General features: G+C 46.0%; 1 protein-coding gene across 1 annotated transcript in view; it reads right to left on the bottom strand.

Annotated features, from left to right (window-relative positions):
• HNRNPUL1 (heterogeneous nuclear ribonucleoprotein U-like 1) overlaps positions 1 to 23444 on the bottom strand; it is a 50976-nt gene that overhangs the window by 10719 nt on the left and 16813 nt on the right. Inside the window, exons 8-12 of the mRNA XM_011936528.1 lie at positions 21429 to 21541; positions 10458 to 10724; positions 8188 to 8310; positions 7962 to 8090; positions 837 to 1005 (exon numbers count right to left, since the gene is read on the bottom strand). Coding sequence (XP_011791918.1) covers positions 837 to 1005; positions 7962 to 8090; positions 8188 to 8310; positions 10458 to 10724; positions 21429 to 21541 — 801 coding nt within the window. The remainder of the gene's footprint in view (positions 1 to 836; positions 1006 to 7961; positions 8091 to 8187; positions 8311 to 10457; positions 10725 to 21428; positions 21542 to 23444) is intronic.

Here is a 23444-nt window from a genome sequence, read left to right as displayed (position 1 = left end):
AGAGAGAGAGAGAGAGAGAGAAAAGAGAGAGAGAAGAAAGAGGTAGAAAAAGCCCCAACTCCTCAGCCTGCTGTCAGGGGTTAACAAAGACTCCTCCCTTTTCTGAAAAGGTGGCTAAGATCCACCTAGCCACAGTGCTCAGCTTCCTCAGGCCTCACCCCAGGGAATGGGTCAGACAGATGGCACCACCATCCCTATTTTTACTGAGAAACAAACTGAGGCTTGCCCACAGTCAGCCCATCTGGGGCCAGAGGCAGGGTGAGCACGCAGGATTTCAGCTTTAGCTTGCATACATCCTTTCCCTCATGCTGCCCCAGTCCCATCCCACCTGAAAACCCCGACAACAAGGCCGGGCGCGGTGGCTCAAGCCTGTAATCCCAGCACTTTGGGAGGCCGAGGTGGGCGGATCATGAGGTCAGGAGATCGAGACCATCCTGGCTAACATGGTAAAACCCCGTCCCATCAATACAAAAAATTAGCTGGGCGTGGTGGCGGGAGCCTGTAGTCCCAGCTACTTGGGAGGCTGAGGCAGGAGAATGGCATGAACCCAGGAGGTGGAGGTTGCAGTGAGCCGAGATCGCGCCACTGCACCCCAGTCTGGGCGACAGAGCAAGACTCCACCTCAAAAAAAGAAAAAAGAAAACCCCGACACAAGAGAAATGGGTAGCTTTTCCATTCACAGCTATGGTAGACAAGGAAGGGACAAAGTAGAAGCAAAGAAAGAATAAGATCAAAAAAGAAATCATTAGGGAGCCAGGGAAGGGCAAACTGAGTAAAGAGCTTCTTCTCTCCAGGACCCCGTGGTGATGTTCCTCTGGGAAGCACTCATTTCCTACCTTTCATTTCTAAGACCGCATGATCTGGGACATCCTTCCCTTCCTCGTCGGTTCGCTTTATTGTTCGGTCTTTTAGGTCCTCGTCAGTGGGACAAATCACAATGGCTTTGCGCTGGAAGCCTTCAAATGGTCTCATTTTTCGTCTTTGGGCTGACCCATAAACGTTTGTCTAAGGTAAGGTAACAGAAGAGGCAAGAGATGGTACATTAAGAGTTGGTTTTTTCCTCTGAGGGGTATTATGTAGGCCAGGGACTGAGAAAAGGATATTAGTGCTCCTTGTAAGCAGAGAAACTCAGGAAACAGCTCTTCTTTACTTTGAAGATTCCTGAGTCACCCTCAGCAAATGAACTGACTTAGGTAAGTGGCTGCAGACAGGCACAGGGCAAAGGACTCCTAATGGTTGGGACTTTGCTTTTTAATCCTATTTGCTCTTGGTACTGGGCCTTACAATTTCTTTCCCCTATTCTAAAAGTTAATACATACTCTTGGTAAAAAAATTCACAGTATAAGGCATAAAGTTTAGAGGAAAAAGCCCTGCATTCCCTTAGTGCCAGCCCTACTTCCAGAGAGAATGAAGAATGAATTTCTTCTGTGCGCTTTTAGAAGTATCTATGTGATTTCTTACACAAAAAGAATTGTATTATGCACATCCCCCTAAGGCTGTTTTTCATGTAACATGAAACTTTCTCTAAAGTTTTTCTGTGCAGTATTCTTTTTTAATGGCTGTATAATACCTATAGATTAGCTATGCTACTAATTAACCAGCTCTTTTGGACAGTTTTGTAGCTTGTTCTCATTAACATTGGTTCTTTTATTCCCTCAGTCCTTCTCTGAAACATCAGCCTCACCCACAAGCTTCTAACCAGCAAGCTCGACAGGTCAGGAGTCTCTGCTTCTCACAAGTGCAGTTTTGCTCCTAATGTTTCCTTCTCTTCCTCTAAGTGATGGCAGGTGTGTCCTGGGCTGGTGCTGGCACAGCAGTGCTCTAGCACATATGTGGTTGAGAGCAGTAACAACATCAGCTTCCATTTATTGAATACCTCCTTCATGTTAGGCCCTTTGGGAATGGGTTCTACCTCTGTTGGACTCAGGGTTCCATAGACTCAGCCTGTATACTTGAATCACGTGGACACTACTTAAAAAGTGAGCAGCCCAAACTTCATTTGAGACTTCCTGAGCCTGAACCTCTACAAGTGAGACCCAGGCACCTATATAGGTACCCTCCCTATGGAAACTCGGGAACTCAGCAGAAACGGAGTAAAGAGTTTTTAACTGCATTTAGACAATTTTTTAGTGGCTCTAACAGACACCCAAGAAAGAAGCCACAGATGGGGAAAACAATCTGTAAAGGGGCATGTACAAATGAACAACAAAAAAAACGTATTCTGAAGATACGGCCTAGTTGGGTGCAAAGAGTCTAGGGTCAAGTCCTGGTGTGGCTATTAACGCACCTTGGCCAGTCCTTGCGGTTGCCTCATCTGTAATACGGTGTTGAAAACCCTCCCTCCCTGGGCTGGCAAGAACTGAGTAAGAGAATGTCCATAAAGCAACTGAGAAAGTGCAAGAAACTACTCAAGTAGGGGACACAGGTGGCCTCCAGGGCGGGAGACACCTTGATGGAGAAGAAGGCAGTGCACTGGGATGGCCCAGCCTCAGCCTCTGTAAAATCAAGCTCTGAAAAGGGAAAACGGCATGGATGTCTTATGGTTGCTGTGAAGACTGAATGAGTCCATGTGAGTAAAAGCCCTCGTCTAAGCCCAGGCCCTGGCTCACAGCCAACACTCAACAACTGTGAGCTGCCACTGATGTGGTCATCACTGGGTAGATATTTATACTGTCATGTTGACTTAAAGCAACTCAGACCAAAGAAAAGGTTACGCTTATAGTGATCTCCCAAGCAGAAAGACAGTGACAGTGAGACAGGGTGGAAAGAACACAGGATTTGGGGAAGAAACTTGGGCTTGAAATCCCCGCTGTGCCCTTTACTATTTGTGAGACTCCAGACAAGTCCTCAAGTAGCCTGAGTCTCAAATTTCCTCGTCTGAAAGACAAGGATCATCACCCTCGTCCTGGCTCTGGAGAGGATTTGCAGATGTAAAAGTCTCTGGCAAGTGCCAACGGGGGTGGGCAGTGCAAGAAGTCAACACCCAGAGTGGATCTGAAAATAAGGCCTATAGGACTGACTATCCAGGAGAGGCTTCTCAGTGGAAAGTATCAAGGAAAAAACAAGGTTACAAGAGATCCTCTTCTAAGACATAGGAACAGGGTGCTGGATGTGGATTAGCCAGGGGCCAGGGACTCCAGCACAGATCTGTTGGAAGTTTTGGGCCATGGGTGCAGCTGCTTAAACTAACCAGATCCTCCGGCCCTGAACCATGCGCCAGGAAAAAATGTTCTTCCCTGTCCCCCAGGCAAAGTGTCCCTACCCCCATGAAGGAGGATGTGGGCAGTCATGTGGGTGACAGGCACACACATACTTGTTCTTGGGGTCTTGGACACTGGCCCACAAAGAGTCCTTGGGCCACAATGGTTTGAAAAGGAACATCATGTTACAGAGGAAAAGTGAAGTCCCCTCTCCCCGCTACTCTTCTTTGACTCCATTCCTAAAAGCAAACAGAACGTGGCATCTGGTCACAGGAAGAAGGAGTTTGGCTTCCTCAGCTAAATATAATTTTCTTCTAACACAAAAGCCCACAATAGGTAGGTGCCAGGATGGATATGACCCCAGACCATTCTGCCTTTTTTTTTTTTTTTTTTTTTTTTATAGGGAAGAAGGAGTTTGGCTTCCTCAGCTAAATATAATTTTCTTCTAACACAAAAGCCCACAATAGGTAGGTGCCAGGATGGATATGACCCCAGACCATTCTGCCTTTTTTTTTTTTTTTGCTCCTAAGTGATCCTACTTTGATTCCTCTGAACTGCCAGGGCATGGAGTGACACGTCCTGAGGTCTTCCATGTGGTACAACTGCCCTGTCAATGTACTGATGAGGAGACAGAGAAGAGAAGCAATTCTGCCAAGACAGCTAGTCCCTGCAGCTTCATGGGATGGGAGGAATGGAGGCGGAGCAGATTGGACTCATAAATAGGTGGCCTTTGTCTTTGGAAGTGGGCAGGCTCTGAGAGATGGCTTCTCAGGCACTTCGGAATTGAGGTGCTGAGAATCCTCAGCAATGATTTTTAAGACTGTGCCTCCCTCCACTTACTCCTTGGCTTGGGGAAGGGAAGAAGAGGATCTAAACCACACCAGCAGAAATGCAAATACTTGGCTTTCCTGGAGGAAAGGGAATTAGCTGCTGGTGGCTGTTGCCACAGCAAACACAGTGAGGTCACAGCCCCTGGACCAGCCCAGCACTTCTGTGGTTGCTGGGGGCTGCTGGCGGCTGTTGCTATGAGACCAGCACAACAGCTAGGTCAGCTTTTCCAGTTGCTTTCGTTCCCTCTGCCTAGCTCCTGCTTCTCCCAGTCCCACCCTGCTTGAAGATGTTGATTCTGAGAGAAAATGTGGCTGGTTGTGTTCCCTGGCCCCTGTGACATAGACTAAGGGACAAGAGTTGGGTTTCTCAGAGAAACTATATGGGGAGTTTTGGTGTGTACCAGTCTGAGGGAGAGAGGAGGGAACACAGCAGGTATGAGTGATGATGTGACAGCCCAGGCTCTCTCAAGCCCCACTGTCCCTGTCTACTCTCACTTGTCATAGCTCACCAGGGTCATACTGGCAGCAGGAGAAACCTAGGTAGATCTGAGGAGCAAAGTTAAGGCCATGATGAGGAAAGATTTGCTTTGAACTCAGAGTGAGGGGAATTCCAGTCAAAAGAACCACATTTATAGGAAAAGAACTGGCTGGAGTATGAAGAATGGAATAAGCTTCAGGCTCTAGGGATGGTTGGTCAAGGATGAAGTAAAGAAACATCCCTTTTCCAAGGCCTGCAAATAAGACGCAGGTTACTGTGGGACACTGTTCTAGCCCTGGGTTTCTGTTTCAGGCAAAAGTGTGGCACCTGCTGACCACGATGCAAATGAGGACTAGAACGACATGTTCTGACTGTGATGTCAACCCATCCGGCCCTGATTCTAACTGATGCCTGGCCTGGCTCTGGGCTGCTAGAGCCCTCTAATGGAACTCCTAGGCAACAGTGTCCTACTCGGGGGTGGGTTTGGGCAACATGGCCCTGCGGAGGCTCCCCAGAAGCCTCCAGAAGGGCAACTTGTTTGCCTCACAGCAGGCCAGTCAGTTCCTTTTTGTACTCCATTTTGAGGCCCTCTGGGACAAGGCCAGAAAGCATCTCATTCCAGAGGCTTCCCACCTCCAACAGAGGACCCCAAAGAGCCACCTGAAGTAATGTGGCCTTCTACTCCCCCTTTCTCTCTCCTCTGCAGCCTTTTACTAGCCAGGTAAATTTATCCATATTCCTCTGGATGAAAGCCTAACCATGACTCCCCACTCTCCTCAGAACAAAGCCCCAACTCTTTTAATCATCCTCTGTGCCCTGACCCAGACATTCCACCTCCAGAAAGCTTCCCCAGATTCCCACCATGGCCCCAACCATTCTAGACTATGGCTGTTTGGGAAGTCAGCAGGGCTGTGATCTATCAGCATACTGAGTGTGTGACTTAGCAGTCCTATAGTCCTCTGTAGAGGCCTCAGTTTCCTCTCTGGTCCACCTCTTTTTTCTCCTCTGATGTTCCATAGCTGTGATGCCCACATGACCTGAAGAGGCTACTCAGGTTATCATAGAATGTAGGTCAAAGCCCCCATATACCTGAGAGTTTGTGCCTAATTACATCCCAGGGTAGGCGGTAGAGTCCCGGCCAGACAAACGCAGAATCCTGGCTTACACGGGCCCACCTGGCTTCTGCAGACAACCTCTCCTTCCCTCTCAAGGATGAGCATTTCTGAGGCCAACCTACATAACATGAGGCTGGAAGAGCCAAATGTGGGGAGGTCTGACCACTCAGGAAAAACTAGTGGAGGCAAAAGATGGTTCTGGGCTGAGATCCAGGAACTGCAGGGACTTTGCCTGTAGTATGGGTTTCCCCTTTGGAAATTCCACCTAGTCCAGGAGACAGCTATGCATCATCAACTTACCTGTCACTGCCAAAGCTAGTGGAATGGAAGTGCCAGGATTGGCCAGGGACCTACTCTGAACCTTCTATACACAAACACACAACTTCCCTCTCCCTCTTTCTCATACCCAGAGTTTTCTGGAACCCACTTTTGGGGTTTAGGCCAAAATAGGTGAAACCACTGGCTTTATACTCCCTCCCTCAGCCTGAGTAGCCTATGGCTTCAGGCCCCGAGTCAATCCTCCAATCTGTGGTTAACCAGAGAACCCTCCTCCCCAGCCTTCAGAGTTTAGGTTCTCTGTCTCACTGTTGGCCCAGATCACTTGGCCTGACCCACATGTCCCTTAAGCAGGAGGCTGGTAGCCCCGAAGACCACAGGCATACCCGGTACAGCCCTAGACCCTGTCCCTGAACAAGCCAGCAGCAGCCAAGAAGGCTGACAGTAGGTCTTCAGAGTGCAAAGCTGTCATGGGCCTGGCTTCCAGAGAAAACCCACTTCAGCATCCTGGACAGAGATGTTAGATGATCCACTCTAGACTATAATCCTTCTACCCTGGGCCACATATTTGAAATGGGTTTCATAGCTGATTTAACCAGCAAACCAAGAAAAAGACAGGCAGGAGTACTGGCTGGGGTATCCAAAAGAGGTATGTATCCTCAGAGTGTTAAAATGGTATTACTGCTCTCCCTTTCACGACAATGAGTCCAAATGGGGTCAATTCAGACTAAAATTCTAAAATGCCCTGACAAGGAGGATCAGGCAAAGTGAGGCCAAGGGTTTAAAAGACAAATCTTCAAAGCGGAGAGAATATTGATTGTATACAGTACTGATGGGGCCGAGCTGGGGGGATAACCATGGATGGTTTTTAGACTATCCTGTGCTCAACTGTTTTGTGTAGGATCCTCATTCCTATGTGAAGGCAACTTGGTCCCTGGTGATTTCCTTCTAACAAGCCAACTACCACTGTGACAAAGCCAAACACTGTCACCACCTCCACTCTTATCAGGAGCCCTTTAAACTTATGGTCACCAAGCACCCAGGCCTACACGTATGGAAGGCACTTCAGGAAGGCTACAAGGGCAGGGTGTGACTTAGTTTACATATTTACTCACTTACAGGTTCTTAAGAAAGCACAAATGCAAGGCTAAAGGGAACAAAGGCTCATTCACAGATCCCCAAATATAGAAAATAAGGAAACACCCTTTGTTACTTGTGAAAGCCTTCAGGACAAATGTTAAGTATGACGTTGCATAGGAAATAACCATGTCGAACTCATTACTCTGGGACAGGAATCTGTAATGAGTTTTGGGTCACTCATCCTTTTAAGAATGCTGATAGGGACAAAAAAATTGTCTAAGGTTTTTTTTATTCTTCTTTTTTGTAAAAAGGATACACCTGCACCTGCATACAGTATGTTCAACTGCAAAGCTTCCAAGGTCCCTGATGTTAAGAACTCTACCATTAACTGAAACGTAGGTAGAAAATATGACTTAGGTATGTACCTGCCAGTCATACGTATTTGTGAAGAGAATATAATGGAAGCAATAATAGCATTTACCTTACAGCACTGCTGTTGGCATGAAAGCTACTCTACCTATTCTGTAGAGTAGTTAACAATAATCACCAGCTACTAAGTGCCAGGTCCTGTGTTAGGTGTGCAGATGCTATTGAGATCCCTGTTTTATAAACCAAGAGATGGAGATTCAGAGGATAAAGTCAGCTGCCCAAAGGCACAGAGCTAGGGAGTGGCCACGCTGGGATTTAAGCCCCAGTCTGTCAGGCTCGGAAATCCATACTCCTTCCATTTTGCTAAACAGTATTTACCTGATGTTCTTTGGGGCTGCTGATGAGTCTGAGTAGTAAGTAGGCCTAGATCATGATCCCAGTCTGGGCTCAGCTGTGTGTAGGACCATGTCATCATGTATGACAAGGTCTGACCCCCCCTAGCACAGCAGTCCATCATCATTATGGGGGAAAAAAAAAGGACCCGAGGGAGATTCCCAGGCACACAAGGGGTCCCCTCCCTTCTCCTGAGGACACAATGGTCATCATTAAATACCTGATCTAGGATATAGTTGCGTTTCTTGCGGGCAGCAATCTGGATGAGGCGGTTGAGGCACTGGGTGGCCTGCTGGATCAGGACGTCCCAGCGGCCAGCATAGTTCCGCTGCCGGCGTAGGCCCATCACCTGCAGGCAGGAATTGGTGAGGGGTGAGTGATTTTAGTTGCAGGGCAGCACTCAGTAGGTGGGAGGTGAGTAAGGAGAGTCCAGTGGCTGTCCTTACCCGCATCTTATCCATGATGGCATTGGTACCCAGGATGTTGTACTTCTTGGAAGGGTTGGAGGCTGCGTGTTTGATGGCCCATGTGGTCTTGCCAGCAGCAGGCAGGCCCACCATCATCAGAATCTACAAGAATAAGACAGAGAAGGTGTTGCGGCGTGGTGGTGTGGCGCCACTCGCCTTGTTGGTGACTGTGTGTTGTTTTTTTTTTTTTTGAGACGGAGTCTCGCTCTGTCGCCCAGGCTGGAGTGCAATGGCCGGATCTCAGCTCACTGCAAGCTCCGCCTCCTGGGTTCACGCCATTCTCCTGCCTCAGCCTCCCAAGTGGCTGGGATTACAGGCGCCCGCCACCTCGCCCGGCTAGTTTTTTTGTATTTTTTAGTAGAGACGGGGTTTCACCGTGTTCACCAGGATGGTCTCGATCTCCTGACCTCGTGATCCGCCCGTCTCGGCCTCCCAAAGTGCTGGGATTACAGGCTTGAGCCACCGCGCCCGGCCGGTTGGTGACTGTTTTGAGTGTGACTCTGGACCTCTGAGCTGTGGCTGCCTCTGCAAAGTGGAAGCAATAATAGCATGTACCTCACACTATTGGTTTTGGGATTCGAAAAGATCAGGCTTGTGAGACTCTGAGCACAGTGCCTGGGACAGGGTGAGCATTAAGTCAAGTGCTAGCCAGGCATGGTGGCTCACGCCTATAATCCTAGGACTTTGGGGAAAAACAAAAACAAAAACAAAAAACCAAGTGCTGTCATCATTAACATTTATAGGATTTTGTTTTTTTGAGACAGGGTCTCACTCTACTGCCCAGGCTGGCGTGAAATGGCCCAATCACAGCTCACTGCAGCCTTGAACTCCCAGGCTCAAGCAATCCTTCTACATCAGCCTCCAGAGTAGCCAGAACTACAGGCACACACCATCACACCCAGCTAATCTTTTTCTCTCTTTTTTTGGTAGAAATGAGGGTCTCCCTATGTTGCCCAGACTGGTCTCAAACTCCTATACTCAAGGGATCCTTCTCCCTCCTTGGCCTCCCAAAGTGCTGGAATTAATAGGCGTTTGCCACCAAACCCAGCCCATTTACAGGATTATGTGACCCCTCCCCACCAATAGCCCAGGGAAGGCTGTGTACTGGGACTGGCCCCATGGAGTGGGTAGGAGAAGTGGTACAACTTTCTTGAAGTATGAAATAGGAACAGAGCTGCACACACAAGGACATGAATTGCACCTAATCAGTACATTTAGAATTTGGTAAACACAGATGCATCTTAAATGCCCGACTAGAGGGGAACGGTGAGTAGTTTGTAAGGTCATTAAGAATGATGTTCATTTCCTTGAAAGATTTTTAAAAAAGAAAAAAAGAATGATGTTCAAAGAGGGGTTTTCATGTGATGGGATAAAGCTCACAAAATAATGTGAAGTGAAAAGGGCAGGGCATCATAATGCTTATACCATAAAATCTCAATGATACATGTTTGTGAGCATAAAACAGGCACTTAGCACATTAAAAAGAACAGATGACCTCCAAAACTCTGCAAGTAAACTTATTTGTAGATGATGGCATTATGAAAATTAAAATTTTTTTACTTCTTAATTTTTTAGAACAAGCATAAATAACTTACACATACAAGAAAAATATTGTTTTAAGAAAAAAGATACTAGTATAGCTCTTGGAATCAAATCATCCCAAAGGTCATTTATCTCTTATGATAGCTCTGGGTGAGAGGTGGAACTTACTCAACCTCCTTCAAGAACACTCGGTGGGCCAAGCTCAGTGGCCAAAAAAGTTAGCCGGGCATAGTGGCATGTACCTGTGGTCCCAGCTACTCGAGAAGCTGAGGTGGGAGGATCACTTGAGCCTGGGAGGTCAAGGCTGCAGTAAGCCGTGATCGCACCACTGCGCTCCAGCCTGGGTGACAGAGCGAGACCCTGTCTCTAAAGAAAAAAAAAGAACACTTGGTGGCACAGTGCACTCCCCAAGAAGCACCTAGTGTCCTTTTCTGCTGTAAGAAAAGCTTCCTTTTCCCATATTCTGGCCTCACTTAAGAAGAAGAGGGAATCTTTCTGAGATTTAGGTAGACTCTCTGACCTCAACTTAGATCACACCAACAGCCCTCACCTCACACTCAGAGCAGTTTTTCAGCTCTGAGTCCAACCCTGAGGAGCTGGACAAAGCGGCCTCTTGCCCCAAGGCTACTCACGCAGCAAGCCTGTGTGTGTGTGTCTCCTCTGTCTTGGCAGCAAGGTGGCCACCAATACATTCTGGCCCCACTCACCTCACATTCTGCTTTGCTCTTTGGTCCAACGGTACCCCGGATCCGCTCACTAAGGGGAAGATGCTGGATGAAGGTAAACCCCGGGAGGACAGAACAGTAGGGCTCTGCCCTCTGTCCAAAGTTGAACTCCACTGCACAATTCTTCACCAGGACATGAGGATAGAGGGCCTGACCCCCCAAGGCTTCTTTCTGGATTCGGAAGGCAATGCCCATCCACTTTCCATTCTTGGTAAAGGACAGTTCCACGTCATTTCCACATTCAAAGTCCTAGCAGAAAAAGCCAAAGGAATATGATTGCCAACTCTTGCCATGGGCACTGGGAGTCACACGTGGGAGACAGTAGATGCAGGGAGTAGAATATGGACAGCTTTCCAGATTGAAGTGCATCCTTCCCAAACATACAGGTAAGCTGGGCAGCATCAGTGAACATCTCAGAGAATGTCCAGCTCAAAGTCCTCCTTGCCTAAGACCCCAAAGTTGGTGGATATGAACCAAGTAAACAAGAGTTTTTTTTTTTGAGACAGGGTCTCACCCTGTCCCCCAGGCTGAGTGCAGTGGCACACCTAGCTAGGGCTCACTGCAACCTCAAACTTCCAGGTTCAAGCAATCCTCCCACCTCAGCCTCCTGAGTAGCTGGGACTACAGGCATGTTCCACAACACCTGGCTAATTTTTAAGCTTTTTGTAGAGACAGGGTCTTGTTATGTTGCCCAAGCTGGTCTTGAAATCCTGGACTCAAGTGATCTTCCCACCTTGGCCTACCAAACTGCTGGAATTATAGGCTTGAGCCACTGTACCCGTCCTAAAGCAGGTAATTTTAAGAAGCTCCGGCCGGGCGCAGTGGCTCACGCCTGTAATCCCAGCACTTTGGGAGGCCGAGATGGGCAGATCACGAGGTCAGGAGATCGAGACCATCCTGGCTAACACGGTGAAACCCTATCTCTACTAAAAAATACAAAAAACTAGCCGGGTGAGGTGGTGGGTGCCTGTAGTCCCAGATACTTGGGAGGCTGAGGCAGGAGAATGGCATAAACCCCGGGAGGCGGAGCTTGCAGTGAGCCAAGACTGTGCCACTGCACTACAGCCTGGGCGACACAGCAAGACTCCATCTCAAAAAAAAAAAAAAAAAAAAAAGAAGCTCCAAGTATTTGAGTCTTGTGCCTAGACTGAGATGAAGATGAAGGAAAAGGTGATCCAGTCCTGTCCTGAAAACTGACAAAGAGCCAGGCGCAGTGGCTCACGCCTATAATCCCATCACTTTGAGAGGCCAAGGCAGGAGGATCACTTGAAGCCAGGAGTTCAAGTACAGCCTGGGTAACAGAGAGACCCCACCTCTACAAAAACAAACAAAAGAAACCCAAAAAGGGCAGTCTATGAGTATAACAGCTGAAGAAAAGCCACAGCAGGGCCTTTTCGAACTGAGTTCAGCTTGGTCAACATGTTCCCTGAGTTCATACTCTTTCTGATACGTATGTCTGCGTAATCTGGGACCGACAGAGCTTAAGAAACAGTGGGGAATGACACAAGGATACTCTATCATAATTCAGTAAGATGCCAAACCTAGAAGCCAGTTTCTGAGGAGGGTTCTCAGTTGCTTGTATATAAGCCTAGCAGTGACAGAACACAACGTCAGGTTGGCTGAGGCATAAAAGATGAGGGGGAAGTGATTCAGGAACAGCTGAAGAGCCATGCAGGGACCACATTCATTTATTCTGTAACAACTACTTATTGAATTGCTAAAGTTAGTAATTAAGACTCCCCTCTTTTTGTTGAGACAGAGTTTCACTCTTGTTGCCCAGGCTGGAGTACAATGGCACAATCTCACCTCACCACAACCTCCACTCCCAGGTTCAAGCGATTCTCCTGCCTCAGCCTCCCAAGTAGCTGGGATTACAGGCATGTGAAACCATGTCCAGCTAATTTTGTATTTTTAGTAGAGATGGGGTTTCTCCATGTTGATCAGTCTGGTCTGGAACTCCTGACCTCAGGTGATCCACCTGCCTCAGTCTCCCAAAGTGCTGGGATTACAGGTGTGAGTCACCACGCCCACCCCGTTTTAGAAGGTGGATGGCTTCGGTTCTACCCTTTACTAACTTGTGGCCTTTGTTATTTCATCTTGTTTCTTTATCAAAAAAGGGAGGGGGAGTAATAATATTTTATACAGCCTATGTTTATTCTGCTAAATGGGCTGGTACATTTAATACACAGTGATCACACAAGTGAGCACACACAGTGAGCCATCACTGCAAGATGCCAGGCACTGTGCTAGAAATTAGGGGCTGGGACTGAAGTGCTGGGAGGGGGACATGGCCTACCTCGGCATGTGAGGGATTCTAAGTTACCACAGGAATTTGAACTTGATGCTGGTGGCAGAGCAGAGTCTCTGACTTACTTTGAATAGTGGAGCAGCCTGCTCAAAACTGTGTTTTGGAAACATCGCTTTGGCTGCAGGATATGAGAGGCTCTTTTTTTTTCTTAGTGTTTTTGTCCTCTTTAAAATTTATATTTTTAAAACTTTTGGTAAATATTTTTCTAAATGCCCATCTCAGAGAAGAAAAGGCTCAAAACTTGAGATTAGCAAACAGAGCAAAATACAAGGTTCAGTCTCTGATATAAAAGTACAGTTTCTTTCTCTATTCAGGTGACCACCTTGGGAACTGCCTTTCAAGAAGCGACAGAAGCACCCTCCCTTGACCAGCTTTCCCATTAACCTCCTCAGTGCTCACAGTGCGCAGCTCTGTGTCAGACGCTCTCATGCTTGCTCATCTCTAAGCATGCACCCACGTCAAGACCATGGAGAGCAGCTGGGTACAGTGGCTCACGCCTGTAATCCCATCACTTTGGGAGGCCGAGGCAGGCGGATCATGAGGTCAAGAGATCAAGACCATCTTGGCCAACATGGTGAAACTCCATCTCTACTAAACATACAAAAATTAGCCAGTCATGGTGGCGAGTGCCTGTAATCCCAGCTACTCAGGAGGCTGAGGCAGGAGAATCGCTTGAACCAGGGAGTTGGAGGTTACAGTGAGCCAAGATCGCGCCACAGTACTCCAGCCTAGCAACAGCTAGACTCCTTCTCAGAAAAAAAAAAAAAAAAAAGACCATGGAGAGCAGATATGACTGTGTAAAGGTGTTGGCCTTCCTTATGGCCACCAGCTTCACTATAGGAACTTACCATAATGCACAAAACCAGCGCCCTCAACCAACCAATCTACCACCAACAGAGCCATCTGACCAAGAGGCAAGCGGAGTTGTGTTGTTCCTGCTAAAACACTTCTGTGTCAGTCCCAGCCCTAAAGACCCAAACTCCTGAAGCCTCGCATAATTCAGAGCCTGCGATTTTTACAGTCTGGTGTCTCACACCTCTTTCTGTTGTCCCGAGGCTCTAAGTATCATACTCTTTATGGTTTGCTGAAATGGGTTATTCTGTTCTTCACTTGGAAGGCTGTTTTGCCTTGAGAACTTGAGGTTTGACACCAATGTCCTCCTGTCTTGTTCCAGGAGACCAATGATTTTTACACCGCCACCAACTCCTCACTCTGAGCCTTTTTAAAGTTGTGGTATCTTCTGAACAAAGAAAACTATACAAGGAATCTTAAGACTGGATGCAGAGATGTTCTGGTTGAAGCAAGAGTCAAGGCCTAGAGTTCCATACTGCCACATACCCAAAGAACCTCATACTCTGAAAGAACAGACTTTGGCAAACACTGTCACACAGCGACAAGTTAAATTACTGCAACATGTTTGGAGTGTAGTCTTGGTGGTAGCTATCAAAATTTAAAAATATACCTTTGACTCACAATCTAACTTTCAAGAAGAAATACATTCCCACAAGAATGCAAAATTGTATGTGCCAAATGCTCATGCCAGCACAGCAAAATGTGCTCCAATGGGGAAGTAGGAGTGGCTAAATTGCACAGGAGATCCATATGTGGGGCTACAAAAAGATCTCCAAGTTACTCCAGTAAATGGAAAAAAGATGAGCAGCATTATCTGTTCCAGGAAACAACTTTCAGAGCCACTAACAGGAAGATGGGCTAAATTAAAGCAGGGTACCCAAACCCCTGCCTCAGAATACTAGACAGCCATTAAACAGTCACTAAATACAAAGCTGCAAAAGTAATGACATGTCCACTAAAGGGAGGGACTAGGTTAAATCAATTATGGTACAGTCACACAATGACTACAGACAATATAAAAGTACAAAGAAGCTCTCTTGGTAGTGCCATAAAAAGATCCCCACCAAGGCCGGGCATGGTGGCTCATGCTTGTAATCCCAGCACTTTGGGAGGCCAAGGAGGGCAGATCACCTGAGGTCGGGAGTTCAAGACCAGCCTGACCAACATGGTGAAACTAAACTACAAAATTAGTTGGGTGGGATGGCACATCTCTGTAATTCTAGCTACGTGGGAGGCTGAGGCAGAGGTTGCTGTGAGCTGAGATTGCGCCATTGCACTCCAACCTGGGCAACAAGAGCAAAACTCCGTCTCAAAAAAAATTAATTAAATAAAAAGATCCCCAAGACATATAAGTTTAAAAAAAAAAAAGAGAAAGAGATGAAAAAAAAGAGTGGGGAGGGTATATGTGAAAAATGGGTGGGGCGGGGGGGTGGGTGTCTAAAGAAGACTTTACACTGTATCCCCTTTTACATTCCTTGATTTTTTTTTTTTTGGAAACCCTATTCTTGAAAAAATCAATTCACAATGATTAACTATTAAGAAACAATTTTAACTGAGCTAGAGCTATATATTGTCTATGTGGACAGGGAAAGATGGCCAAGATTTACTGTTATATGGGAAAAAAATCCAAGGTTTAAAACCGAACAATTTGTAGAGTATAAACACAGTTTTCATTTTAAAAATGTTTTATTAGAAACATATTGAGGGCCAGGCGCAGTGGCTGACACCTATAATCCCAGCACTCTGGGAGGCTAAGGCAGGTGGATCACCTGAGGTCAGGAGTTCGAGACCAGCCTGGCCAACACGGTGAAACCTCGTCTCTACTAAAAATGCAAAAATTAGCCAGGTGTGGTGGTGCGCACCTGTAGTCCCCGCTACTCGGGTGGCTGAGGCAGAAGAATCGTTTGAACCTGGGAGGTAGAGGTTGCAGTGAGCTGAGATTGTGCCACTGCACTCCAGACTGGGTGACAGAGCGAAACTCTGTCTCAAAAACAAAACAAAAAAAAGATATTGAGATCCTGAAACACAAAGAAAGGCTGAGAAACTGTTTCAGATTAAATGAGACTTAGACACATGGCAAGAGAATGCAATGTGATCCCAGACCAGATCAGATCCTAAACTAGACACTCAACTGGACGAAAGAATATTATTGGGACAAGTGAGAAAATTTGAATGTACAGTAGATAATAGCATTATATCAAGTTTTAAATTTAATAACTTTACTGTCATTAATATCTTTACTCTTAAGAATCAGTCGGGTGTGGTGGCTCACACCTGTAATCCTAGCATTTTGGGAGGCCGAGGCGGGCAGATCACGAAGTCAGGAGTTCGAGACCAGCCTGACCGACATGGTGAAACACGGTGTCTACTAAAAATACAAAAATTAGCTAGGTATGGTGGTGTGCACCTGTGATCCCAGCTACTTGGGAGGCTGAGGCAAAAGAGTCACTTGAACCTGGGAGGCAGAAGCTGCAGTGAACCGAGATCACACCACTGCACTCCAGCCTAGGCGACAGAGCAAGACTCCGTCTCAAAAAAAGAATACACACCAACCAGGAGTGGTGGCCCACACCTGTAATCCCAGCACTTTGGGAGGCCGAGGCGGGCGGATCATCTGAGCTCAGGAGTTCGAGACCAGCCTGGCCAACATGGTGAAACCCCGTCTCTACTAAAAAATATAAAAATTAGCTGGGCGTGGTGACAGGCACCTTAATCCCAGCTACTTGGGAGGCAGAGGCAGGAGAATCATTTGAACCCAGGAGGAGGAGGTCGCAGTGAGCCAAGATAAAGCCATTGCACTCAAACCTGGGAGACAAGAGCAAGACTTCTCTCAAAAAAAAAAAAAAAAAAAAGAGTAGACACCGAGCCTGGCACAGTGCCATGCGGTCTCAGCTACTTAGTTGGGATGGATGGCTTGAGCCCAGTTCTGGGCTGTAGTGCGCTATGCCGATCGGCTGTCCACACTAAGTTTGGCATTGATATGGTGACCTCCTGAGAGCCAGGGACCATCAGGTTGCCTAAGGAGGGGTGAACTACCCAAGGCAGGAAACAAAGCAAGTCAAAATTCTCATGCTGATCAGAAGAGGGATCACTGCCTGTGAAAATGCTGCAAGACTCTGTCTCATTTATTAAAAAAAAAAAAAAGGAAGAAGGAATACAGACCAAAGTAATGAAGACACGATGTATACAACCTCCTCTCAAATGGGTCAGATGAAAACACAGCTGACTCTGAACAACACTGGCTTCAAGCTGGGCAGGTCCACTTACATGCACACTTTTTTCATTCAATAAATATACTGAAAATATTTTTGGGACACTCGCAACAATTTGAAAAAACTCTCAGATCCCTATGACTAGAAATACCGAAAAAAAAAAAAAATAAGGAAAAGTTAGGTATGTCACGAGTGCATAAAAATTGTAGACACTAGTCTATGTGTTAATTGACTGTTTATGTTATCAGTAGGCTGTTAGTTTGCTTTTTTCCGCCCCCCACCTCAGTCTCCTGAGGAGCTGGAACCACAGGCATATGCCACCAGGCCCAGCTAATTTTTATTTCCATTTTCGGTAAAGACAGGGTTTCCTTGTGTTGCCCAGGCTGGTCTTGAACTCCTGGGCCCAGGTGAACTGCCCAGCTTAGCCTCCCAAAGTACTGGGATTACAGGTGTGAGCCACTGCACTCAGCCAGTAGTTAAGTTTTGGGGAGTCAAAAACTATACGTGGATTTTTGACTACATGGGGGTTGGTGCCCCTAACCCCTGCAAAGTTCAAGGGTTAGCTCATTGTTTAGGGACAAGTAAACCACTTAGACCCCTTCTGTACTAAACTCATGGGGTTCCTGGTGGCATTCTCCAATATCAAAAGAACTTTAAAAGGGAACCACATATTGGAAAGGTATTTCCTAACTTCAGAAACAAAGCATCCATGGAACCAATCTAGAAAAAGTATTTTCATTGTCCACACCTTGTAGTACAACCAAAAGACTGGCAACTGGTGTTGAGGATTCAGGGCTTGAGAGTTACCAGCTTTGTAAGTAACAACAGTCCTGATCATAAATCTGACAGAATTTGCTGGGCGTGGCGTCTCCGGCCTATAATCCCAGAACTTTGGAAGGTCAAGGAGGGCAGACTGCTTGAGCTCAGGAATTTGGCGAAACCCCATCTCTACAAAAAATACAAATATTAGCTGGGTGTGGTGGCGCACGTGTGTAATCCCAGCTACTTAGGTCGCTGAGGTAGAATAGCATGAACCGGGGAGGTGGAGGTTGCAGTGAGCTGAGATCATATCACTGCACTCTGCATTAATAATCTGTTCAGGCAGATATCCTTTCTCTTCAATTATATCTTAATGATGCCCGGGAACTTGTTTGTTGCCTCTTGGTTGGCAGAAGCTGCCTTTCCTGTTAACAATTTTTAAGCCACACCTCTTTCTAAAGTTATTAAACCATCCTTTGCTGGCATTAAATTCAGCAGCTTTAAATTTTTCACCTTTCTTTTGCTTTATGTTGTCATATAATGACTTCACTTTTTCTTGAATTATAGCCTATAGGTATGCCTTTCTTCTTTTTCTTTTTTGAGAAAGAGTCTCGCTCTGTTGCCTAGGCAGGAGAGAAGTAGCGCGACCTCGGCTCACTGCAAGCTCCGCCTCCTGGGTTCACGCCATTCTCCTGCCTCAGCCTCCTTAATAGCTGGGACTACAGGCGCCTGCCACCATGCCTGGCTAATTTTTTGTATTTTTAGTAGAGATGGGGTTGTACCAAGATGGTCTAGATCTCCTGACCTCGTGATCCACCTGCCTCGGCCTCCCAAAGTGTTGGGATTACAGGCGTGAGCCACTGCAACTGGCAGGTATGCCTTTCTTATAGCCACCCTGTACCTACACAAAAGCTGCAGTATTTATTTATTTATTTATTTATTTTTGAGTCAGGGTCTCATTCTGTCATCCAGGTTGGAGTGCAGTGGGACAATCATACCCCACTGCAGCCTCAACCTCCTGGGCTCAAGCGATCCTCAGCCTCCTGAGTATCTGGGACTACAGGCGTGCACCACCACACCCAATTAATTTTTGTGTTTATAAAATACTAAAAGTTTGTTTTCACCATGATGGCCAAGCTGGTCTTCAACTCCTGGGCTCAAGCGATCTGCCCACCTTGGCCTCCCAAAGTGCTGGGACTACAAGTGTGAGTCACAGTGTCCGGCCCTGCATTTTCAATATATGATAAAAAGTGCAAGGATTTAGCACTTGCTAGCATAGCAGTAGTGATGGCTTTGGGAATTTTTTCTTTTTTTTTTTTTACAGTGTCCTTATGCTGGATTAATCTTGAAATGGCAGGCAACTACAGCTGTAGACCTCAATCTATAGCGCATATCAAGCAATTCAAGTTTTTCTTGTAATGTCATAACTTTTTTCTGTTTCTGAGAAACACTTGCAGCATCACTAGTGGCACTTTGTTTGGATCCCATGGTGTTACTCAAGGCTTACGATATTGCAGTAAACATAATTAAAAAATACACAAGAATTGCGAGAGATCACTTTTTACTGTGATACACAATTTACTGAAAAGAACTGCTCACATGAAGATGTACAACACACAGTACCAGCTTGGCCAACACGGTGAAACCCCATCTCTACTAAAAATACAAAAATTAGGCCAGGTGCAGTGGCTCACACTTGGTAATCCCAGCACTTTGGGAGGCTGAGGCGGGTGGATCGCCTAAGGTCAGAAGTTCAAGACCAGCCTAGCCAACATGGTGAAACCTCATCTCTACTAAAAATACAAAAATTAGCCAGGCATGGTGGTATGCGCCTGTAATCCTAGCTACTCAGGAGGCTGAGGCACGAGAATCTCCTGAACCCGGGAGGCGGAGGTTGCAGTGAGCCGAGATTGCGCCACTGTGCTATACAGCCTAGGCAACAAAGTAAGACTCCGTCTCAAAACAAAACAAACAAAAAATCCCAGCTATTTGGGTGGCTGAGGCACAAGAATCACTTGAACCCTGGAGTTGGAGGTTGCAGTGAGTCGAGTCGTGCCACGAGACTCCAGCCTGGGTGACAGAGAAAGAATCTGTCTCAAAAAAAAAACAAAACAAAAAACAAAAAAAGGAAAAGCAGTTATGATTTAATACTGTACTATTATGTTTGTTTACATTTCTCTCAACTGTGAATGGTACCATGTAGTCTGTGTTTGTGTGCACAAGTTTTGATAAGTTTTAACTTTTTGTAATAGATTTGTGGATATTTTATGCTAGCCAATGATGAAATAGACTAGTATCTACTTATATTTTATGCATTCATGACATGCTTAACTTTTTCTTAATCTTACTAATATTTCTAGGCCATATGATTTGTCTATTTTTTCAAATTGTTGCAAATCTCCAAAGAAGTTTCCAATATATTTATTGAAAAAAATCTGCACGTAAGTGAATCAGAGAAATTCAAACACGTGTTGTTGAAGAGTGAACTCTATGTGTATGTACACCATAAACATGAAAATGGTAAAGCAAATGTGGCAAATGTTAGAATCTGGATAAGGTCCTATGAGAATTCTTTATCCTTAAGCTTTTCTCTGAGTTTGAATTTATCTCAAAGTTAAAAAAAGAAGGGGCCCAGAGTGGTGGCTCACACCTATAATCCCAGAAATTTGGGAGGCTGAGGCGGGCAGATCATCTGAGGTCAGGAGTTCAAGACCAGCCTGACCAACATGGAGAAACCCCGTCTCTACTAAAACTACAAAATTAGTCAGGCATGGTGGTGCATGCCTGTAATCCCAGCTACTTAGGAGGGTGAGGCAGGAGAATAGCTTGAATCCAGGAGGCAGAGATTGTGGTAAGCCGAGATCGCACCATTGTTCTCCAGCCTGGGCAACAAGAGTGAAACTTCATCTCAAAAAAAAAAAAAAAAAAAAAAAGAGTACGTGTGTACAAATATGAAGGAAGGCAAAAGAACAAGCCTCAGAGGATGAATCCGTCTGGGTGGTCACTTCCTCTGGGGCCTCACAGCACATTTTACAAACATCTCTTATAACTCCTAATGTTAACAGTATTAAGTCATATTTACTGAGCACTTACTGTGTGTCAGGCATTATTATAAGTGCTTTTAAAGGATTAACTTAATGACTCCATACGAAATTCTGAGGTAGGGGCAAAGATTCTTATTTAGAGGGAACTGAAAAACAAGGAGTGTAAATTGTCCAGGGCTTGAGTGGAAGAACAGAACTGGGTCCAGGGAGTCCAGACCAGAGCTGATAGCCATATTGCACAGCATAGTGACTGCTGGTCACTGCTCTCAAAGACTGAAGTATGGCAGCAGCAGCTGTTCTGTTTTGCATCATCTCTACTCTTCCAGAAGGCAGTTCACTGTAGGAAGCCTGGCTCAACCAATGTGAGATGAAGAAAGGGAGAAGTTTTAGGATAAGATGATGCCAACATGGGGCAAGAGCCAATACCACTGCCTTCAAGAGCAGACAGGCTATTTCCTAGCAATGAAAGATAAGAAATTCCTAGGTTTGTTTAGAAAATGTCACTCTGGTACCTAGGAATGGAGGAAGGCTATGCACACCTGAAGTCTGCAAACCTCTTCAGGGTGTCATCCGAAAACTTTGCACACAAGACCAGAGGAGATGGAATGACAGAATTTCCCACAAAATGACAGTAAACATTCCAGTCTGTCAAGCAGAGACAAAGAAGTATGGCGAGAGTGGCTGGATATGGGGCAGACAATGGATAGAGGTATCCTGAAAAAGAAGTCTGTAGCCCAACATCTGGTTCTGCCAACTCCCACAGGCTGCTAGCACTCACCGCAAAGCAGCCAATCACATCGTTCTCTGCAAACTTGTCTCCGTAGTTTTCAAACCGGCTATTGGTGGACTTCTTCCCAGTGCCTCCATAGCCATAGGAGAAAGGCTCTTCGCCTGACGGAAGAAATAGGCAAAGGCAGGTTAAACCTGCGATGGTCATAACAGCCTCAATGGCTGTCACATACTTTTATTTTTGAAGAAAAAAATCATTTTCTTTACTGGTTTTATTAATCAGATGCCTTTTTAATACAGGGATGGGGAAGGGTGAAAGGAAGCCCTTAATGATGAACTTTGGAGGGCTTGATGGGTTTCATTGTCCAGTCTAGGAGTAGGAGGTCAACTGAATTACTCTGCACAGAAGGGAAATTTGAACAGAAAGGGAGGAAAGGAAGACAGGAGCTAGGATGGAGAATGGTATGCTGAGATGCAACCCTTCCTTGTGATACCCAATATTCAGTCCAGTCTACTCATGGTAGAAATCAGTGAAGGGGCTGGATTTTGCTCCTGGAGACTATGAGGACTGACCCCTAGGAAAGGTACTGGATTTCCTCAGGTTACAGAATTGGGTACTGATGTGATATGACTGAGAGATCCCAAGGGCTCTGGCTGACACCTGACCTAGAGATTCCTGGGCAGAACCCAAAGAGTATGCTGCTAGAAAAGCGGGGCCGACAAGCACAAATACCAGGCCTGGTTCTCCTACGAACCAGCTGTGTGACCCTGGATATGGTGCTTGATCCTTCTGGGCTGTTTCCCATCCCTATCAACTGCCACCACCTACATCTCAAAATGGAGACAGAGATAAAATGAGATGACCTGTAAGTCTTTTTTTTTTGTGGTAACATATCTACCTTTTTGAGGAGGTACCAATTTGTGGGGTACATGTGCAATTTTGTTACATGCACAGATTGCATAGTGGTCAAGCTTTTAGGGTATTCATCACCTAAAAAACGTACATTGTACCCATTAACCAATTTCTTATCCTCCTCCCCCTTGCTACCCCCTAACACTTCTGAGTCTCCATTATCTATTAATCCACTCTCTAAGTTCATGTGAACACATTTTTTTTTTTTTTTTTTTTTTTGAGACGGAGTCTCGCTCTGTGGCCCAGGCTGGAGTGCAGTGGCTGGATCTCAGCTCACTGCAAGCTCCGCCTCCCGGGTTTACGCCATTCTCCTGCCTCAGCCTCCCGAGTAGCTGGGACTACAGGCGCCCGCCACCTCGCCCGGCTAGTTTTTTGTATTTTTTAATAGAGACGGGGTTTCACCGTGTTAGCCAGGATGGTCTTGATCTCCTGACCTCGTGATCCGCCCGTCTCGGCCTCCCAAAGTGCTGGGATTACAGGCTTGAGCCACCGCGCCCGGCCTTGAACACATTTTTTAAACAAACACTTATGAGTGAGAATATATCTACCTTTAAAGATTAGTCTTAAATGGTCAGGCAATTACGGACCAGGATAATGGCTCAAGTGTTAAAACAGCAAAAATTTGCAATAAATTTAAATGAGCTACAGAAGGGGACTGGTTTAATAATGCAACTATAAAATGGAAAATTATGCAGTAGTCAAAAAGCTGTATTTATTTACAAAAATATGCCTATCATATATTGAAACAAGGCTATACAAGGTAGTCCTAGTGTGATCCAGTTTGAATATGTACAAAAAAAAAAAAATGTCCGGAAGACTACAAATGGAATGTTAACATTGGTTAGCTTATCTCACAAGTTTAGGAAGGATTTTCATTTTTCCCTTTCTGTATGGCCTGAATTCTTATAAGCAACACATATTATTTTCATAATTGGAACATTTGTATGATCATAAACGGAAGGCAGAAGGTGTCAGAATTGGTCAGAATAATCAGTTACTTAGGACCAGAAGGTCACTGAAGTCTGGGGACGGGGACCCGCAAAATTCAAAATCTTTCGGTAGGCAGCCCCTGCCCCCTCCCAAGTAGCCCTGGCCTCACTGGTCTCTGCTCCCCTTTTCCCTCTAGGTTAGGCTCTGGACAGAAAATACAGA

This window comes from Colobus angolensis, unplaced genomic scaffold (assembly GCF_000951035.1).
Source record: "Colobus angolensis palliatus isolate OR3802 unplaced genomic scaffold, Cang.pa_1.0 Scaffold154, whole genome shotgun sequence".
Classification (NCBI taxonomy): domain Eukaryota; kingdom Metazoa; phylum Chordata; class Mammalia; order Primates; family Cercopithecidae; genus Colobus; species Colobus angolensis.
Note: the sequence above shows the minus strand (reverse complement) of the source record. Positions and strands in the feature narration are given on the sequence as shown.